The 15,432-nt window shown below is 41.4% G+C and overlaps 1 protein-coding gene across 8 annotated transcripts in view; it reads left to right on the top strand.

Moving 5' to 3' along the window:
- PKNOX2 (PBX/knotted 1 homeobox 2) overlaps positions 1-14,360 on the top strand; it is a 271,719-nt gene extending 257,359 nt beyond the window's left edge. For all 8 annotated transcript variants that reach the window (XM_039356443.1, XM_039356444.1, XM_039356442.1 and 5 more), the window contains 3 exons: positions 6,877-6,953; positions 10,284-10,462; positions 12,310-14,360. In XM_039356443.1, the coding sequence (XP_039212377.1) occupies positions 6,877-6,953; positions 10,284-10,462; positions 12,310-12,554 (501 nt within the window). In that variant the 3' untranslated portion in view covers positions 12,555-14,360. The remainder of the gene's footprint in view (positions 1-6,876; positions 6,954-10,283; positions 10,463-12,309) is intronic.
- The last annotated feature ends 1,072 nt before the right edge of the window (positions 14,361-15,432 follow it).

Genomic DNA, 15,432 nt, shown 5'->3' with positions numbered 1-15,432 from the left:
GCTATTGCTATCCTTTTCCCAAACTGCCCAGATCTCATGAGTTCACCAAGTTTTTTAAGATGTTAACACCTGTACCCTAACCCTGTATCAGAATTTCCTGCAATTTGGGCCATAATTATTATGATATACACTTAATGTTTGGAGATTCAGCAGATGCAGCTAACTTTTGTCCTAACTGCCACCATCTACTGCAATAGATACTTTTTTTAGGATTTCTGCAAAAAAAAAAAAAAAAAACCAAACCATGTAGGACCCTGCCTTGCAGACTAGGTTTTTGCATCCAACCATTCCTAACAGTTTGGCTCTTAACAGCCAAAGAATTAAAAAGGCGTTTGGCAGATTTTCCATTGCACACTTTTGCACAGCAATTAATACAGATTTATGTAATTAGCACTGTTTGAAAGAGTCTCTGGGGCATTCTAGGTTTCTTGTCCCAATTATCCCTGAAGCTGCAGGGTGGAAGAGATGGTTATGGCATAGTTTTTAATCTAAATTAAAACTTGTTACTCTAAATATTTTTCACATTTTGGGCAGGTTGTGAATATGTTCATTTAGCCCGCAATTAAATGGACTGCTTTCCATGCCAACATCCCTCTTTTCCGTGGTCCATCTCCTGGAGTAATTCAGCTGCAAAATGGCCCAAACTATTTTAGGAAATCCTGTACAGATGACTGTCTAACTAATATTGTTCTCATAATACCACTGTTTGTATGGAAGATGAACATAGAGTTGGCATCTATGTTGGCATCTTATTGAAATAGGCTTCTCCTTGTATTATTAGACAATAATTTCTGGAATTCAGGGCCACAATGTGAAATCCTTGGTACTTTCTGAGCTCGGGTGTGTTCCTGTAGACATTTCATTACCCAACTAGGTAAGATCTTCAGTGCTAAAAGGGTGTAGGACAGTGGTGGCGAACCTATGGCACGCGTGCCAGAGATGGCACTGAGAGCCCTCTGCCTGGGCACATGTGTCGTTGCCCCAGCCCCACCTCCCCCCGTGGTTCCCTCCTCACCAGCAGCCCCCCCGGAGGAGCGTCACCCCCAGGTGCGGCCCACATGGAATAGCGCAATCAAGGACATGGCAGCCGGGCAGTGGGGACAAGACTCCGCCCTCATGCCCTGTCGTATGCAGATGAAGCTGCGGGGTGAGGGCAGAGGGTGTGGCCACCATGGGGCTGCTGGGCCACCTGGGCAATCTGCGGCAGGCCGTGGAGGCGGTGGGTGGCCCGCGGGGTGGGGATGGTGTGGGGGGCAGGGGGGCTTGGGCACTCGGTCTCTAAAAGGTTCGCCATCACTGGTGTAGGATTTGCTCTCTGTTTATATATTCTTTTATTGTCCTTATATTCGTACATGTCTCTATATACATACATACTGCAAATTGCAAACGAGAAGGAATGCTGGCATGCATAAACTTGTTTGCGTTCTAAATATATGGCAATCAAGAGATTGAAATTGTAAATTAAGACACCCCTGTTTTTTCTCCTCTGCCATATAATTATAAAGAGCTTGGCTCAAATATAAGTTTGAAATGTATGTATGCCTTCATTTAGAAAATGTTTATGGACACCCAGCTTATACTGTATATGATAATTCTAAAGAGCAGAAATTATTGAAAAGGGTTCATTAATAGATAATATCATATTAATGGGGTCCAGAGGCTAAATCATATAATGAATGGCTAAGGCAGTGGTTCTCAACCTGTGGGTCGGGACCCCATTTGGGGTCAAACGACCATTTCACGGGGGTCGCCAAACAACGCAGTCCACCATTTTTTTCCCTTTTCCCTAGCTGTCCTACTCCCTCTTATTGGTGGCCACACCCACTTGGGGGTCACCACAACATGGGGAACTGTTTTATGGGGTCACGGCATTAGAAAGGTTGAGAACCACTGGGCTAAGGGAACTAGGAATGTTTAGCCTAATATACCTCCACCCCTTTTTCTTGTTCAGTGAAATCAAAGGCCCGGTAAGTTGAATGTTTGGAAAGAGAAAACTCCAGATATTGAAAAAAGAATGCATCAAATTTTGACTGACTTTTATTCATTTGACTGAAAAGTATTCAGTCTGATTGCAGTAGATCACAATTAGTGTGAGTTCGAATAGTGCAAAATTTGATTTAGGGCATTTTGGTTGAATTGCCTGTTTCCTTTGATCCAGAATCAATTATTTTACTTTCCATAAAATTATCACTTTGCATAGTGCAAATTTGAATTGTGCAACCATCTGATGGGATTCTACAACCACACTCATCACGACCTACATGTATTTCAAAAACTAGGACCACACTCCATTTGTGGGGCCAGCTGCAAAGAAACATTAACAGATCTTCCTATGGATGGTGCCATCCCTGTCAAGAAGTGCTGATTTAAAGAACAGTTGAATAACAAAACTTGGAAAAGCTGAAAATGGCCCTTAAGCTAAGCAGGACCCTTGTTCATAAAGAGTTTCAAACAACAAATTCAGAATGTTGAACAAAAATCAGAAATAAATTTGCTGGCAGTTAACCCCCAGGAAGTACAGTGTGAAGGAATCTGTTCCTCATTCATTAGTAGAAGATCAAGAACATCTTGGTCAATAGGAAATCACCCAAATGTCTCTGTGAATTTAGCTAAGGAGCAGTTATTCCAATACTCATCCTCCTTTACCTTCCCAGCCTTCATTGTTATTAGGTAAACAAAAATGTTTTTTTAAAAAATAATAATAATGTGTACAATACTAATAACATCAACAAGAGGTACTCCCTTAAGATCTGTTTAGTGTGAGTTCAATAGCCTGTTCCAGCTAGCACCCTAGAGACAATATTCTCTATTAGCTGAAGTGCCTTTGAGGACAAAGCTACGGCTCAAAGTATTACCAAGATATGAGTAGCTGGGCCCATGTCTTTTTCCCTGATTAAGGAAATCTGACTGGAAAAATGACATGTGAAACGTACTTATATTAGCAGTTTTACTTATTGAGTAGGAAATAATTCAAACCACTTTAAGAAACTTTCAAAATTGGGCTTATTCCATATATAACTATCTATTCTAATGTCTGTGCCTCTGTATGTGTTTGCATGTGTGTGTGTGTGTGTGTGTGTGTGTGTGTGTGTGTGTGTAATCGATTCTAATACACTTATATAACTGTTTTTAACCTACTGTATTTTGTGTAAATGAGTCCCATATTTCATTATATTTAACAATGCAAAGTTTTGCATCTACAGGCAATCTATTTGTAAGTGTCTCCAACTTACAAGTTGGAGGAAATGGGATCATCCATTTATTTTTCCAATGCTGCAATATTAGTCTTTTACCTATAGTGAAGGCACAAAGAATCCATTTACATTTTCCCATTGTCAGATGTGGGAGAATGTAATTCAGCTATGTAATTCAAGAGAATATTATCCTCTGAAAATGTTAACTTTTGTCTCAAAGTTAGGTTTAAATGATCCACTACTTTCTCCCAAAACTTATAGGACATTGTTTTAAGGAAGCACTGTCCTTCTTACATCTTGACGATCCTTTTCTACATAAATGTAACACAATTCGTGAAACAATTCTAAATAAACTTCTAATTGTGCTTATGCTGTTTCTTGAATTCTCCAGTTCTCAAGTGCACAAACCCCGAATTTACTACAATAGCTTGACTTCATTGTGTGCAGTGACTTAAAATGAACTTCCTTCGCCATCCCTGCTAAAATAGAAATTAGATAAGCATCTTGGGGAGGCAAAATTCCTCCTGGATTATTTGCTATAGATTTAGTGTAGAAACTATTATTTCTCCTGGGAATGCTAAATCAGGACAACTTTAATTACATGAGAATCTTTTTATAAGTTTGCATTGTGATGGTTGGTTATTGGCCACTGGTGACATCTAAGTTAAAAAAAAAAAAGTTAATGCAAAGCCAGGATACAACTTCTTGGGAGGGGAAAATATAGAATAACTTCCAGCCCTCCTCTCAAGACCTTGTGCCACTGAGCATGATCACCACAAAAGACAAGAAAAATTCTTTATTCCTTATTGGCCATGTGCGACTGGACACGCGAAGAATTTGTCTCCAAGCATAAGCTCTCAGTGTACACACAAACAACAAAAAAATAAAATCATAAGATACCAATAGGAGAAGATAGTAGGAAAGATGAGAAGGATCATAGGCAACAACAATGCAGTACCACAATTGCACAGATTTACTGGATCAAAGCTTGAATATAGTTTTCTCTTTAATGCATTTGGCAGTTTGAACACAACTAACTAGAACCACATATGGTAGGAGACATGAAGATTGACTTTGGTTAAGAAACCCAGTGGTCATTAAGGAAACACCAGGTGCACAAAAAAAAAACATGTGTCAAGTCCAAAAGAGGAGAGTGAGGCTTCCCAAGAGATTTAGATTCACTTCCTTGCCACCTCCCAGCGGTATAAGAGGATAGGAAGAGAAGAAAGACATAGACAGACCTGTATAATTCTGTTTGTTGACCTATTTCAATAAACTATAGCTCTAATCACTCTGTGGAATCAGCTTCTGGATCGGATCTACCTCGTAGAGCTGAAAGAGAATATCAATACAGGTAGTTCTCAACATACAACCATTTGTTTAGTGACTGTTCCATGCCACTGAAAAAAGTGACTTATGACTGTTTTTCAGACTTGGAATACCTACAGCATCCTCATGATCACATGATCAAAATTTGGACTCTTGGCAACTGACATGTATTTATGACAATTGCATATCCCCGGAAGTCATGTGGTCCTCTTTTGCAACCTTCGAACAAAGTCAATGGGGAAGCCAGATCCACTTCACAACTGTGTTCTTAACTTCATAACCGCAGTGATTCACTTAACAATTGTGTCAAGCAAGTCCATAAAATGGGACAAAATTCACTTAACGACGATCTTTCTTAGCAACAGAAATTTTGGGCTCAATTGCAGTTGTAAGCCGAGGAATACCTATATGGCCATGCCAAATGTTGGACAATTTTAGATGGAATATGTCTAATTGTGCAGTACTTCTTTTAAAAAAACAAAGCAAAACACATGTGTGCAATCTTCTGATAATGAGGATCACACTTAATATGGGAGAAAAGACGAGTATCAGTGGATACAGTGAAGACGCTAAACAGCAAAACTATTTCAGATCTATATGAGATCATGGAAGGCCTACGAGAAGACTTGTGTTTAATTGGCTTGATCCTGTTTTTATGCTTGCACTGCCTCCAAATGGTAGGAAGTCATACCTTAATTTTTGGCACAGCATCAGCAACATTCAGCAGTATGCAATGACTGCCACCAGAAGAAGGCTCATAAAAATAGTATGACTATGTGGTTCAAGCAAGCACCTTGAAATGTTTTGGTGCAAACTGATAACCAGCCATGAGTCTTTGGATCAGATGCAACCATACTGGATGATTATGAAACGGAAATAAAATGGGGGTCAGCTCATCAGCTCTGCAAGGACAGGCTTCCAAAGATGTCAAAGCATGGATAAGTGAATTTATTGTAGCCAGGTAAATGAAGCTATTAGGAAAGTATCCAAGGCTTTTATAGGTGAGATCTGTTTATGGGGAAACCCTGGATTAGACTTTTGTGTCCTTTTCATCATTCACACCATGTACCATAACAGATTAAAAGCTACTCTTTGGCCATACAAAAGATGGTTTCTACCTGCTTCTCATTTTGGCAATGCACTGGTCTAGTATCATAAGAAATGCCCTAAAAACAACCAACAAAAATTCAGATAAAGTTTTAAAGCATTCCTATTTTTTAAAAAAATAAAAATAAAAAAGCCATTTCACATGGGGAGGATTTTATTTGAAGGCCCAATTTGAGCAAACATCTCCCAGTTCAGGACTCAGAAGTCTCTGTTATGATTCTGATATTTCTTCTCTATTTAGCTCTCTCACGCTTCCTTTATAAACTATTTTTTTTCTGAATTTTTTCAGGCAATCATTTAACTTCTTTGTATTGATGTATTAGGTCCATTGACCTCTGTTGGCCAAGTCAGTCTGACCACAGTTGACTTTAATGCAGTTGCTGCTAGTGAGCAAATTCCCCAATTCTTCAGAAATAATGAAGAGCATAGGACGAAAATAACAAAGGGAGGAACAAGACCAGGAGTGAATTACTGTCATCTTACATTAGATACTGTGATGTTCCTAGTAACATCTAATCATTTCCAAGGACAGCATGATACATGATGCTGCAATATGTACGGTAGATTCAATGCAGGAAGCCTCACATTTTAAGTTTTTATTGTGTAGAATATTTGGTAACACCTGAAAGCATCAGAAGGAGAATGTATAAGTTTTTAGGAGCTAAAATTGAACCTGGACAAAATTATACTTGATCTCATTTATATGTAAGCTTAGGTAAAACGGCTAAATAAAGTTCATATGACTCCTTGCCATTTATTTAGTAATTTCCACCTACAATAACTCCCTTTTTACAACTCTGTAAATCCTTTAATATGGGGTAGAGTCGGGGTGACTGGATGGAGCTGAGCGTTTAGTGAACGGATGCCTTTCCTGATGCCATGTGGGACTTTGCAGCCGATATGTTTTCTTTGCACCCTAGGAGAGAAATATCTGCCACGGCTTAGGATCAAACTCTCAACCTTCCAAGTGGGAGGTGAGTGTCTTCACCACTAGGCCACCATGCAGCTCACTTTCCACCTACAATCAAATTAAAAATAACCATCTGCCAGCATCTTTCCAAGAGGCTCCGAGTACGACGTGCAGCCTTGAGGTCTTATGTTTGGCATCTTAGGTGGCGCCTGGTGTGGAACTTGAAACGTGACATAAGGCCACTAGGATAGATGAATCTGAAGTCTTCCCACCATTTGATGTAACGGAACAAAACAAATCACATGTGGGATAATCATGGTCTTTTCCCTTCTCCAGCACCCCTATCCAACAGAGGATGAGAAGAGACAAATAGCAGCACAGACAAATCTCACACTGTTGCAGGTCAACAATTGGTAAGTAAAGGTCACTCCCCCCCCCCCAGTGTAATAATCATATGCAAAAGTTTGTTACCTGCCCAAGAGAGAACTGCTTTCTTTATTTGGCTGATCCCTTATGTAGCATCCAAAATATGGATCAGTATCACAAGTTTATAGGCTTATTTAAATCTGTGCAGATCTATAAATCATGCCTACCATTAAAGTAGCAGAACTTCAGAATTCATCTCAGATCCATCTGCTGATGGGAACAGATTACTGATGCTTCTAAGGTTCATGGGATGTCCCTTCTACTGTCTGTCCTCTTTGAAATGGACTTGGTTTAGACTTCTTTTCCATTAAAAAAATGTCCCTCAGCAAAGTCTAGCCAATGGCCACTTGTCTTTTTGAAGTGCCTTGAAAATGATGTCAAATCAGATGGCTTTAAAACATTCCGGGTAACTCTTTTTTTTTTCAGAGTTTGCGGTTCCCTCAGAAAAAAACCTATTTAAAAGGCCATGAATAACGGGGCTAAAACCACTGGGTGGTATTTGAAGCCAAAATGGATGGGGTTCACCCATTTCCTGACTGACATTTCTTTTGTTTTCCCTTTTTAAAACCTGTTATCCCCTTTTCAAACTCCTCGGAAAGGTTTGAGCCCCTTAGAGCAGTGGTTCTCAACCTTTTTAATGCCGCGACCCCTCCAACCGGTCGTAAGTTGAGGACTACTCAACCGGTCGTAAGTCGAGGACTACTCAACTGGTGCAGCACCGTTTGCAGACTGGGACTTTTGGCGGGCTCAGCAGGGCAGAGACAGCCTGGACAATTCCTATGGGCTTTTGAAAGCCAATAGAATTAGACTCTATTCAAGAGAGTCTATTCTATTGGCTTTCAAAAGCCAATAGAATAAAAGGGAGTAGCAGAGCTAAGGAAAAGGGGGGAAAAAATGGTGGACTGCGTTGTTTGGCAACCCCCGTGAAATGGTCGTTCGACCCCAAATGGGGTCCCGACCCACAGGTTGAGAACCACTGCCTTAGAGGTTTCAACAAATATTTCAGTCTAATTTATTTATTGAGCTTTACATTTACGAAAAACTTCAATCTTCATTCTGGCTTTTGACGGAAGTGAATATCTGTGGCTTAGGGTTGAACTGTGGGGTCCTTGGTGTCTTTCTTGCAGATGTTTCATTACCCAACTAGGTAACATGGTGCTGATGTAAGGTGCTGATGTTACCTTGTTGGGTAATGAAACATCTGCAAGAAAACCACCAAGCTCGGAGAGTACCAAGAACCCTACACTCTGGTTTTTGTTATAGTTTTAAAAATGTGAAGGAAAAACTCGACATCCCCAATTATATCAGTAAGGTTAAAGTATCATGCCCCTTCATTTATTTATTTTTTAATCTCCTTCTGTAAAAATACTGGATTCCGGAGGCCGTGACATGTGGCAACTCCAGTCAGGACAAAATTTAAATATGATCAGAATTGCCTGTGAGATTCCAGCCGTTTTGTGTGGATTTGACGATCAAAACTAAGCAAACTTGTAGTCATTTCTGTCCAGACAAAACTTAATTTGAAGGGCAGGTCTGATTATCTGAGTAGTACTGAATATTTTAATCCTTCGAAAGACCCTTGCGTAAATCTGATTTTTAAATGATGATGTTCCAAGCTTTGCATTAATATTGGGATTTACTTGTGGTTAAACATGTAGAGGCTTGTGGGGTAAAGTTTTCTTTTTTTACGCGATTGTAAATGCTTTCTTTGTATTGGCTGATATTTGTGGCATCTGTTGGCTCACGCTGGTATTTATGGACATTTGCAAGACAGATTTGTTTTCTTCTGAGGAGGAAAAATCAGCTCTTTGTGAGGAGCAAATTCCTTACATTCCAGATCTACATTAATTCAATAGCACCCTCTGCCGGTTACTTATAATCAGCAATGAGCAGCACTGAAAATAGTGCTTATAGTAACTTATAGTATATAGCAGACATGTCAAACACAAGGCCCTGGGGCTGGATGCGGCCCGCAAAGTCGTTTTATGTGGCCCACGAAGCCATCCTGGAAACAGTGAGGGAACGGCCCCCACTGCCTTGGCCCTGGCCCAGGCCGGCCGAGAGCCAATATACAATTTTGTGGCGGCCGTCTATGTCATCCTTTGTGAGGAATGAAGAAATGGACCATGCCTTGGCGCCTGCCCGTCCCACCCCCTTCTGCCAGCTCTGTCCCACTCCTGCCCAGGCCCCCACAGGCACCCTTGACGCAAACAATGTAGAGCTGGCCATGCCCACCCAGTAGACCACACCCACTCCATCCACACCCACCCAGTAGGCCGCACACACCCTGGCCACACACACCTGGCTCCCCAAGGGCAACCACAATGCTGATGCGGCCCTCAATGAAATTGAGTTTGACACCCCGGTACATAGAATAGAATAGAATAGAATAGAATAGAATAGAATAGAATAGAATAGAATAGAATAGAATAGAATAGAATAGGAGCTGGAAGGGACTTTGGAGGTCTTCTAGTCCAGCCCCCTGCTCAAGCAGGAGAACCTATACCGTCTCAGACAGGTGAATGTCCAGTCTCCTCTTAAAAATCTCCAGTGATGGAGCGCCCACGATTTCTGGGGGCAAGCTGTTCCACTGGTTGCTTGTACTCACTGTATTTATATCTGCTTTTCCTTAAAGATCTCTTTTAGATGATAATGAAAACATAAAAGTCCTGTGCACAGTTTGAGAAGATAATCCCATCGTCAGAAAAACTCAGGGGCCCATCAAAGTAAATAGGGTTGAGATAGGTGGATAAATACCCTTACAAGGTAGTCCTCATTTAGACTTGCTTGGTGACTGTTCTCAATAACGACAGTCATAATTTACAACCGATCCTTGCATTTACGACTTTTGTAAGTCTGCAAAGCAGAGAAAAGCTGAAGTCGGATCATAAGCGCAGTTGCAATTTTCAACTTCTTCGACTTCAGAAGCGACTTCTTCACTTAATGACCAGATTGCCAGTCCCAATAGTGGTTGCTAAACAAGGATGACTTACATAAACAGGAATAGGAATAATTTGATTTGGTATATAAGCCACATCTATTGCTCCCGTCAGGCGAGAAGAATCAGATGAAATTATCTTGAAATTTACTTGTTGAGTTCAGTTTAATATGAATATTTGTCTCATTTTCTCTTAAATATAAGCTTGCCATACTGCCTTTCTTAAACAATAAGAGCCCTTGGTGCTCAAGAGAGTAAAGGAATGGAGAAGCCACTCAATGTGGCCTCATACCAAGAGATGGGTAGCATATAAAATGAATAAACAAATAAATGCAGCTGTTAACATTTGATTTTAATATGCCATCTTCTTTCTGGGAAGGTTCATCAATGCCCGACGACGTATCTTACAACCTATGCTTGATGCTAGCAATCCAGATCCAGCTCCCAAAGCCAAGAAAATCAAATCCCAGCACCGGCCAACCCAGAGATTCTGGCCCAACTCTATTGCAGCTGGGGTTCTGCAGCAGCAAGGAGTCAACCCCGGGACTAACCCTGATGGTAAGAATCACTGGATCAAAGCGACGTTTGTGTCTCTTTGTAACTGAGGTCTAATCTCCGTCTGTTCGATGTGTTGAGGCTGGGACTTCAAAAGCCAAACCAATTGGCAATTCTGTCTAGATAGCAACAGACTGGAGTTCCAGATATTCTCAGATTTGGAATAATCTTAGCCTTGAATTGGACCACAACCTGGACTAGAATAACATAAATACCAATAAAGAGACCCAGTGCAACTCAGTGGGGGAGAGAAAACATAAGTGAGCAGATTCAGTCTGCTATCTAGTTATTGACTATTGATGGACAACTTAAGCCTCTGGGTTCACCTGAATGGAGTTCCTGTGGATTTGACTCCGCTAGTCGTTGCCAACCTATAGGGGGTGGTGCTTATCCCTATTTCAAGGCCATTAAACCAGCACTGTCTGAAGACATTTCCCCGGTCATGTGGCCAGCATGACATCATGCAGCACTGTTGCCTTCCCATCAAAGTGATACCTATTTATCTATTCACATTTGCATGCTTTCAAACTGCTAGATTGGCAGGAGCTGGGGCAAAGATGGGAGCTCACCCCGTCCCGTGTCACTCGGATCTTGATCCAGGGTTGCTGGCTTTCCAGCTGTCAAGCAAAGAATCTTAACCACTGAGACACCACACCAAAAAGAACCTTCCAAAAAGATAATTGAAAGTTGAACTGTGTAAAGCATTCCGTTCTCCATGTAATACCCGGAGAAAGAATTGGTCTTACACACACATTAAATTACGCAGTGAGTTTTTTGCAGCCCTAAGGTACCACTGGATGACCATTTTGTTAAACTTCTCAATAAGGACTCTCTGATCTGCATATTATTGCAGAATACAAAGTAAGAAAATAGCACTTGCACTTCTGATTGCAGAACTTAACTGAATTTAGATCTGGATGGATGGGTGACTTTGGTCATAACCCGCTTTGCAGAAAAGAGCTCAACAGGGCCTTTTTCTCTCTCTGATTCTATGTACACAACAACTTCTTAATTACATTAGAGGTAAGTCCCCAACTTACAACGGTTTGTTTAGTGGCCGTTTGAAGTTACAACGGCTTTGGGAAAAAAATGAGTTATGACTGTTTTTCACACTTACAGCCGTTGCAACATCCCCATGGTCACATGATCAAACTTCAGATACTTGGCAAAGGACTTGTACTTATGACGGTTATGCAGTGTCTCAGGGTCACGTGATCCCCTTTTGCACTCTTCCGACAAGCAAAATCAATGGAAAAGCCAGATTCACTTATCAACCAGGTTACTAACTTAGCAACTTTGGTGATTCCCTTAACAACTGTGGCAAGAAGAGTCATAAGATGGGGCAAAAGTCACCTTACCCAGTGTCATGTTCAGCATCAGAAATTTTGGGCTCAATTTTGGTCATAAGTCAAGAGTACCTGCACCTGGTAGTAGGAGGTCAAGTATCTCTCTCATAGAGGTGGAAGATGACTCTTTGGAGCAGGGGTAGGCAACTTTGGTTCTTTTATGACTCGTGGGCTTCAACTCCCAGAATTCCTGAGCCAGCCACGCTGAGGGGAAAGGGAGAGGTTTTCAAGCTGAGCCAGGCTGGCTCAGGAATTCTGGGAGTTGAAGTCCACGAGTCATAAAAGAGCCAAGGTTGCCTACCTCTGCTTTAGAGGCAAAAGATTTTGCTTCACTTTGTGTATTATCTCTTTTACTGTATTTTTTTTTAAAAAAAAAACACATAAATCAACCCCCCTGCATTTGGGACTTTACTTCTCAGTGGATTCTGGGATGTTTGCCCCAAAGTCATATCCAACAGCATCGTTCCAGTGCTTATCCTATCAACTGTTTGCCTTTTCTTCTAGGCTCCATCAGTATGGACAACCTCCAAACTCTCTCCTCAGATAACGCCACTATTGCTATGCAGCAAGCCATGATGGCGGGTCACGATGACTCATTAGATGGGACAGAAGAGGAGGATGAAGATGAAATAGAAGAGGAGGAAGAGGAAGAAGAAGAGGAGGAGGAGGAACTGGAAGAGGATGCTGAGGAGCTCCAGACAACTAATGTTAGTGACCTTGGCTTGGAGCAGAGTGACTCACTTGAATAGTGGATTATAGCAATGGTGGAACAGTCACCGAGTGGAAAACGGTTGAACCTGCTTGCAAAACTCATTGGCCTGAATTGTAGAGACCGCCTGAGCACTTCCCTTTAACAATATGATTCAGATTCAACAATAGAACCCATTCTGGATGTCCTACTTGACTTGCATTCAGTTGCAAGAATGGATGTGGAAGCCCATTGAACATCTGCCAAGGGTTCCAAGCTGGTTATTTAAGTGAAGGACACACGTTTACAAGGCACATATTGTGACTAGTTTCTTTCCCACTCTCCCCCGCCTTTGTTTTTGATAACCAGGACAACAAAAGTGTTTTTAGAGTAAGCTGTTTTCTGTATGACTGAATGTTTTATGGAAGTTCTAATTCAATGCCTTTTTTTTGTGACATGCGGTTCAGAGGCACGGCTGTTTTCATTTTCACTGCTTTTATGAGAGATTTATAGATGCAAAGAAGAAGAAGAAGAAAAAAGATTGACGGTTTTTACAAAAAGAAAAGAAAAACTAGAAGGGAATGATTTATAGAAATGTAGGTGGGGGGAGGGAAAATCAAACATTTACAAATGGGCAGAAATTCAGCAAAGTTGAGAGTTGAGTGCCCTTTGCAAGTGGATGTCTTGTGAGTTTTGCAGCTACAAGAAGGCATACGGACTCAGGTGAAGCCCCAAGCCATAGGTCTGTGCTTTGCAATCAGTGTGACAAATAGGTAACACCCTGTGAGCAGAATCCTTTTTAGAGAAGCATCGTGTTTGCTTTCTGAGTGGAACATCGTGACATTTTAATATCCCAAGTTGTTGCCTTGGTACAGCATGTGATATTAGCTAACCAGAAAGAATGTTTAGAGGCTTGCCAATGCAGATGTCATTGGTTGAATACAAGCAGGTTCCGAATTCTAACATTTGCAAAGCAGAAAGGGATCCGTGGCAGAGAGAATTCAAACAGAGATCAGCAGAACAGCTATCCAATGGGGTGCAAGAAATCATATGTTCACAATCTCACTTCCCCGGAACTGCTCTCATCCCTTTATGTTGCTCTCCAGCCCACAAACTCTCATATGAAACAGCATATCACAACATATTACAGACATTTAGAAATGGGATTCGTAATAACGTTCCCCACTAGCAATCACTGCTAATCATAGGTTAAGCCTACAAGCAGAGGCTGATTTAAATCTCCTTGTGGGCATTATCCCAGTACAGTGACTTCATTGCCTACCACAAGGCATGAAAAGTAGATATGGGGTCCCCCAACATTTTTCAAGCTGTGAGCCATTGGGGATTTTGAAATTAAGGAAGGAACCCTCTTGAGAACATGGTGGACAAGCTCCCCACAGACAGAGTGTCAGAAGATCTCTGACACAGAAAGGGCATCACCTTTTGCGAAACACTGATTGACCAGAATGCCATCTGCCACCCTCATCCTAAGAGAGATGGTGTCTACAATATCCCATTTACATTTATCTTTGAAAGTCAGGCATCCTTCCAATCAAGACATTGAGTGGCAGCCCAAAGCGTACTTAGAAATACAAACATTACTGGTGGCTTCGCTTTGCATCACGCCGGTTCCTCATTTATTTATTTTTTTAAAGTAAAACAAATCAGATAATATAAGTAAGAGCTTAACAGGAACCCAGGGGAGAATCAGGTGATGCTTTCCATCTGGCTGCAGGCATTTTTTTTTTTAAATGACTGTAGTATCCATCAATATTGGGACTTGTTGACCCCGAACTCTTCCTTTTGTGGGAATGTTTTCAAGCCAATTCCATCTGGCAGCTCTACCATAAACATTTGGCCTTAAGAATGCTTTTGTGTGTGTGTAATGCCGTTTTCTCCCTTTAAAAAGCCACCGGTTCAAGAAACAGATGTTTTCATGCCGAAGGACAGCCTTAGAAATATCACTGTAAAAGGCTCAAGTCAGTTGAGTGAAGACACACGATCTTCCTGTCCACATCACCTCAGACCACAGGTGCAGCTCTAAATATACCCCACAAAGGAATCTGTGCATGAAGCTATTCCTTATTGCTTCTGCAACACACACACACACACAAAACCACATGGCTGCTATATGTTTTTTTCCAGGAAGGCATGGACAATTACCTGCCAGAGAAATGATGCTTCTAATAGACCAAAAAAAAAAAAAAAAAAAACGGCATGGGGGGCATAGTGGTTTGAATGCAGTATTGCAGGCTAACTCTGCCCACTGCCAGAAGTTCGATCCTGACTGGTTCAAAATTGACTCGGCTTTCCATTCTTCTGAGGTCAATAAAATAAGCGCCCAGGTTGTTGGGTGGTGGACAATATGCTGACTCTGTAAACTGCTCAGAGAGTGCTGTAAAGCACTGTGGGGCAGTATATACGTCTAAATGCTCTTGCTATTGCTATTTTTGTAAGCATGTCTCTGTTACAGTTGGAACATGCATCCAGAGTGCAGTTTCCTCTGGTAGGTTAGATGTGGAACCCCTTCAAAATGATCAAGGTCCCCCCTTTGTTCTGCAGCCATGAAGGCTTGGCATTTTGAGAGTAGGCTGGGCACCGTTGTGATTTCTGGCAGATCTTTGTATCATGAGATAAGAAAGGGCAAGAAGGAAACAGGGGCCAATGTCCTAATAAGGAATAAAGGCAATGTGTGCAATGAATGTTCAGTATTTGCCAACTCAGCACCGTCTTAGGTGAAGCACCGTCTTAGGCAGACCGAAACCTCTGGCTCAATCTCTCTTCCTTCAAACATCCCCTCGGAGGCAGTTTGTTGATTTCATTTTGTGTGTGGTGCTCAGGAAAATGTCTCCAATGTGCAAAAAATGAAAGGGAGCAAGATCTCTACCTACCTATGAGCTACAATCTGTGGGACTCTGAGTTAGGAAATACACACTGTA

The sequence above is a fragment of the Crotalus tigris genome, unplaced genomic scaffold, assembly GCF_016545835.1.
Source record: "Crotalus tigris isolate CLP2741 ecotype Arizona unplaced genomic scaffold, ASM1654583v1 scf7180000018825.4774228, whole genome shotgun sequence".
Classification (NCBI taxonomy): domain Eukaryota; kingdom Metazoa; phylum Chordata; class Lepidosauria; order Squamata; family Viperidae; genus Crotalus; species Crotalus tigris.
The sequence above is the reverse complement of the archived record's forward strand: the minus strand, read 5'-3'. Positions and strand labels throughout refer to the sequence as shown.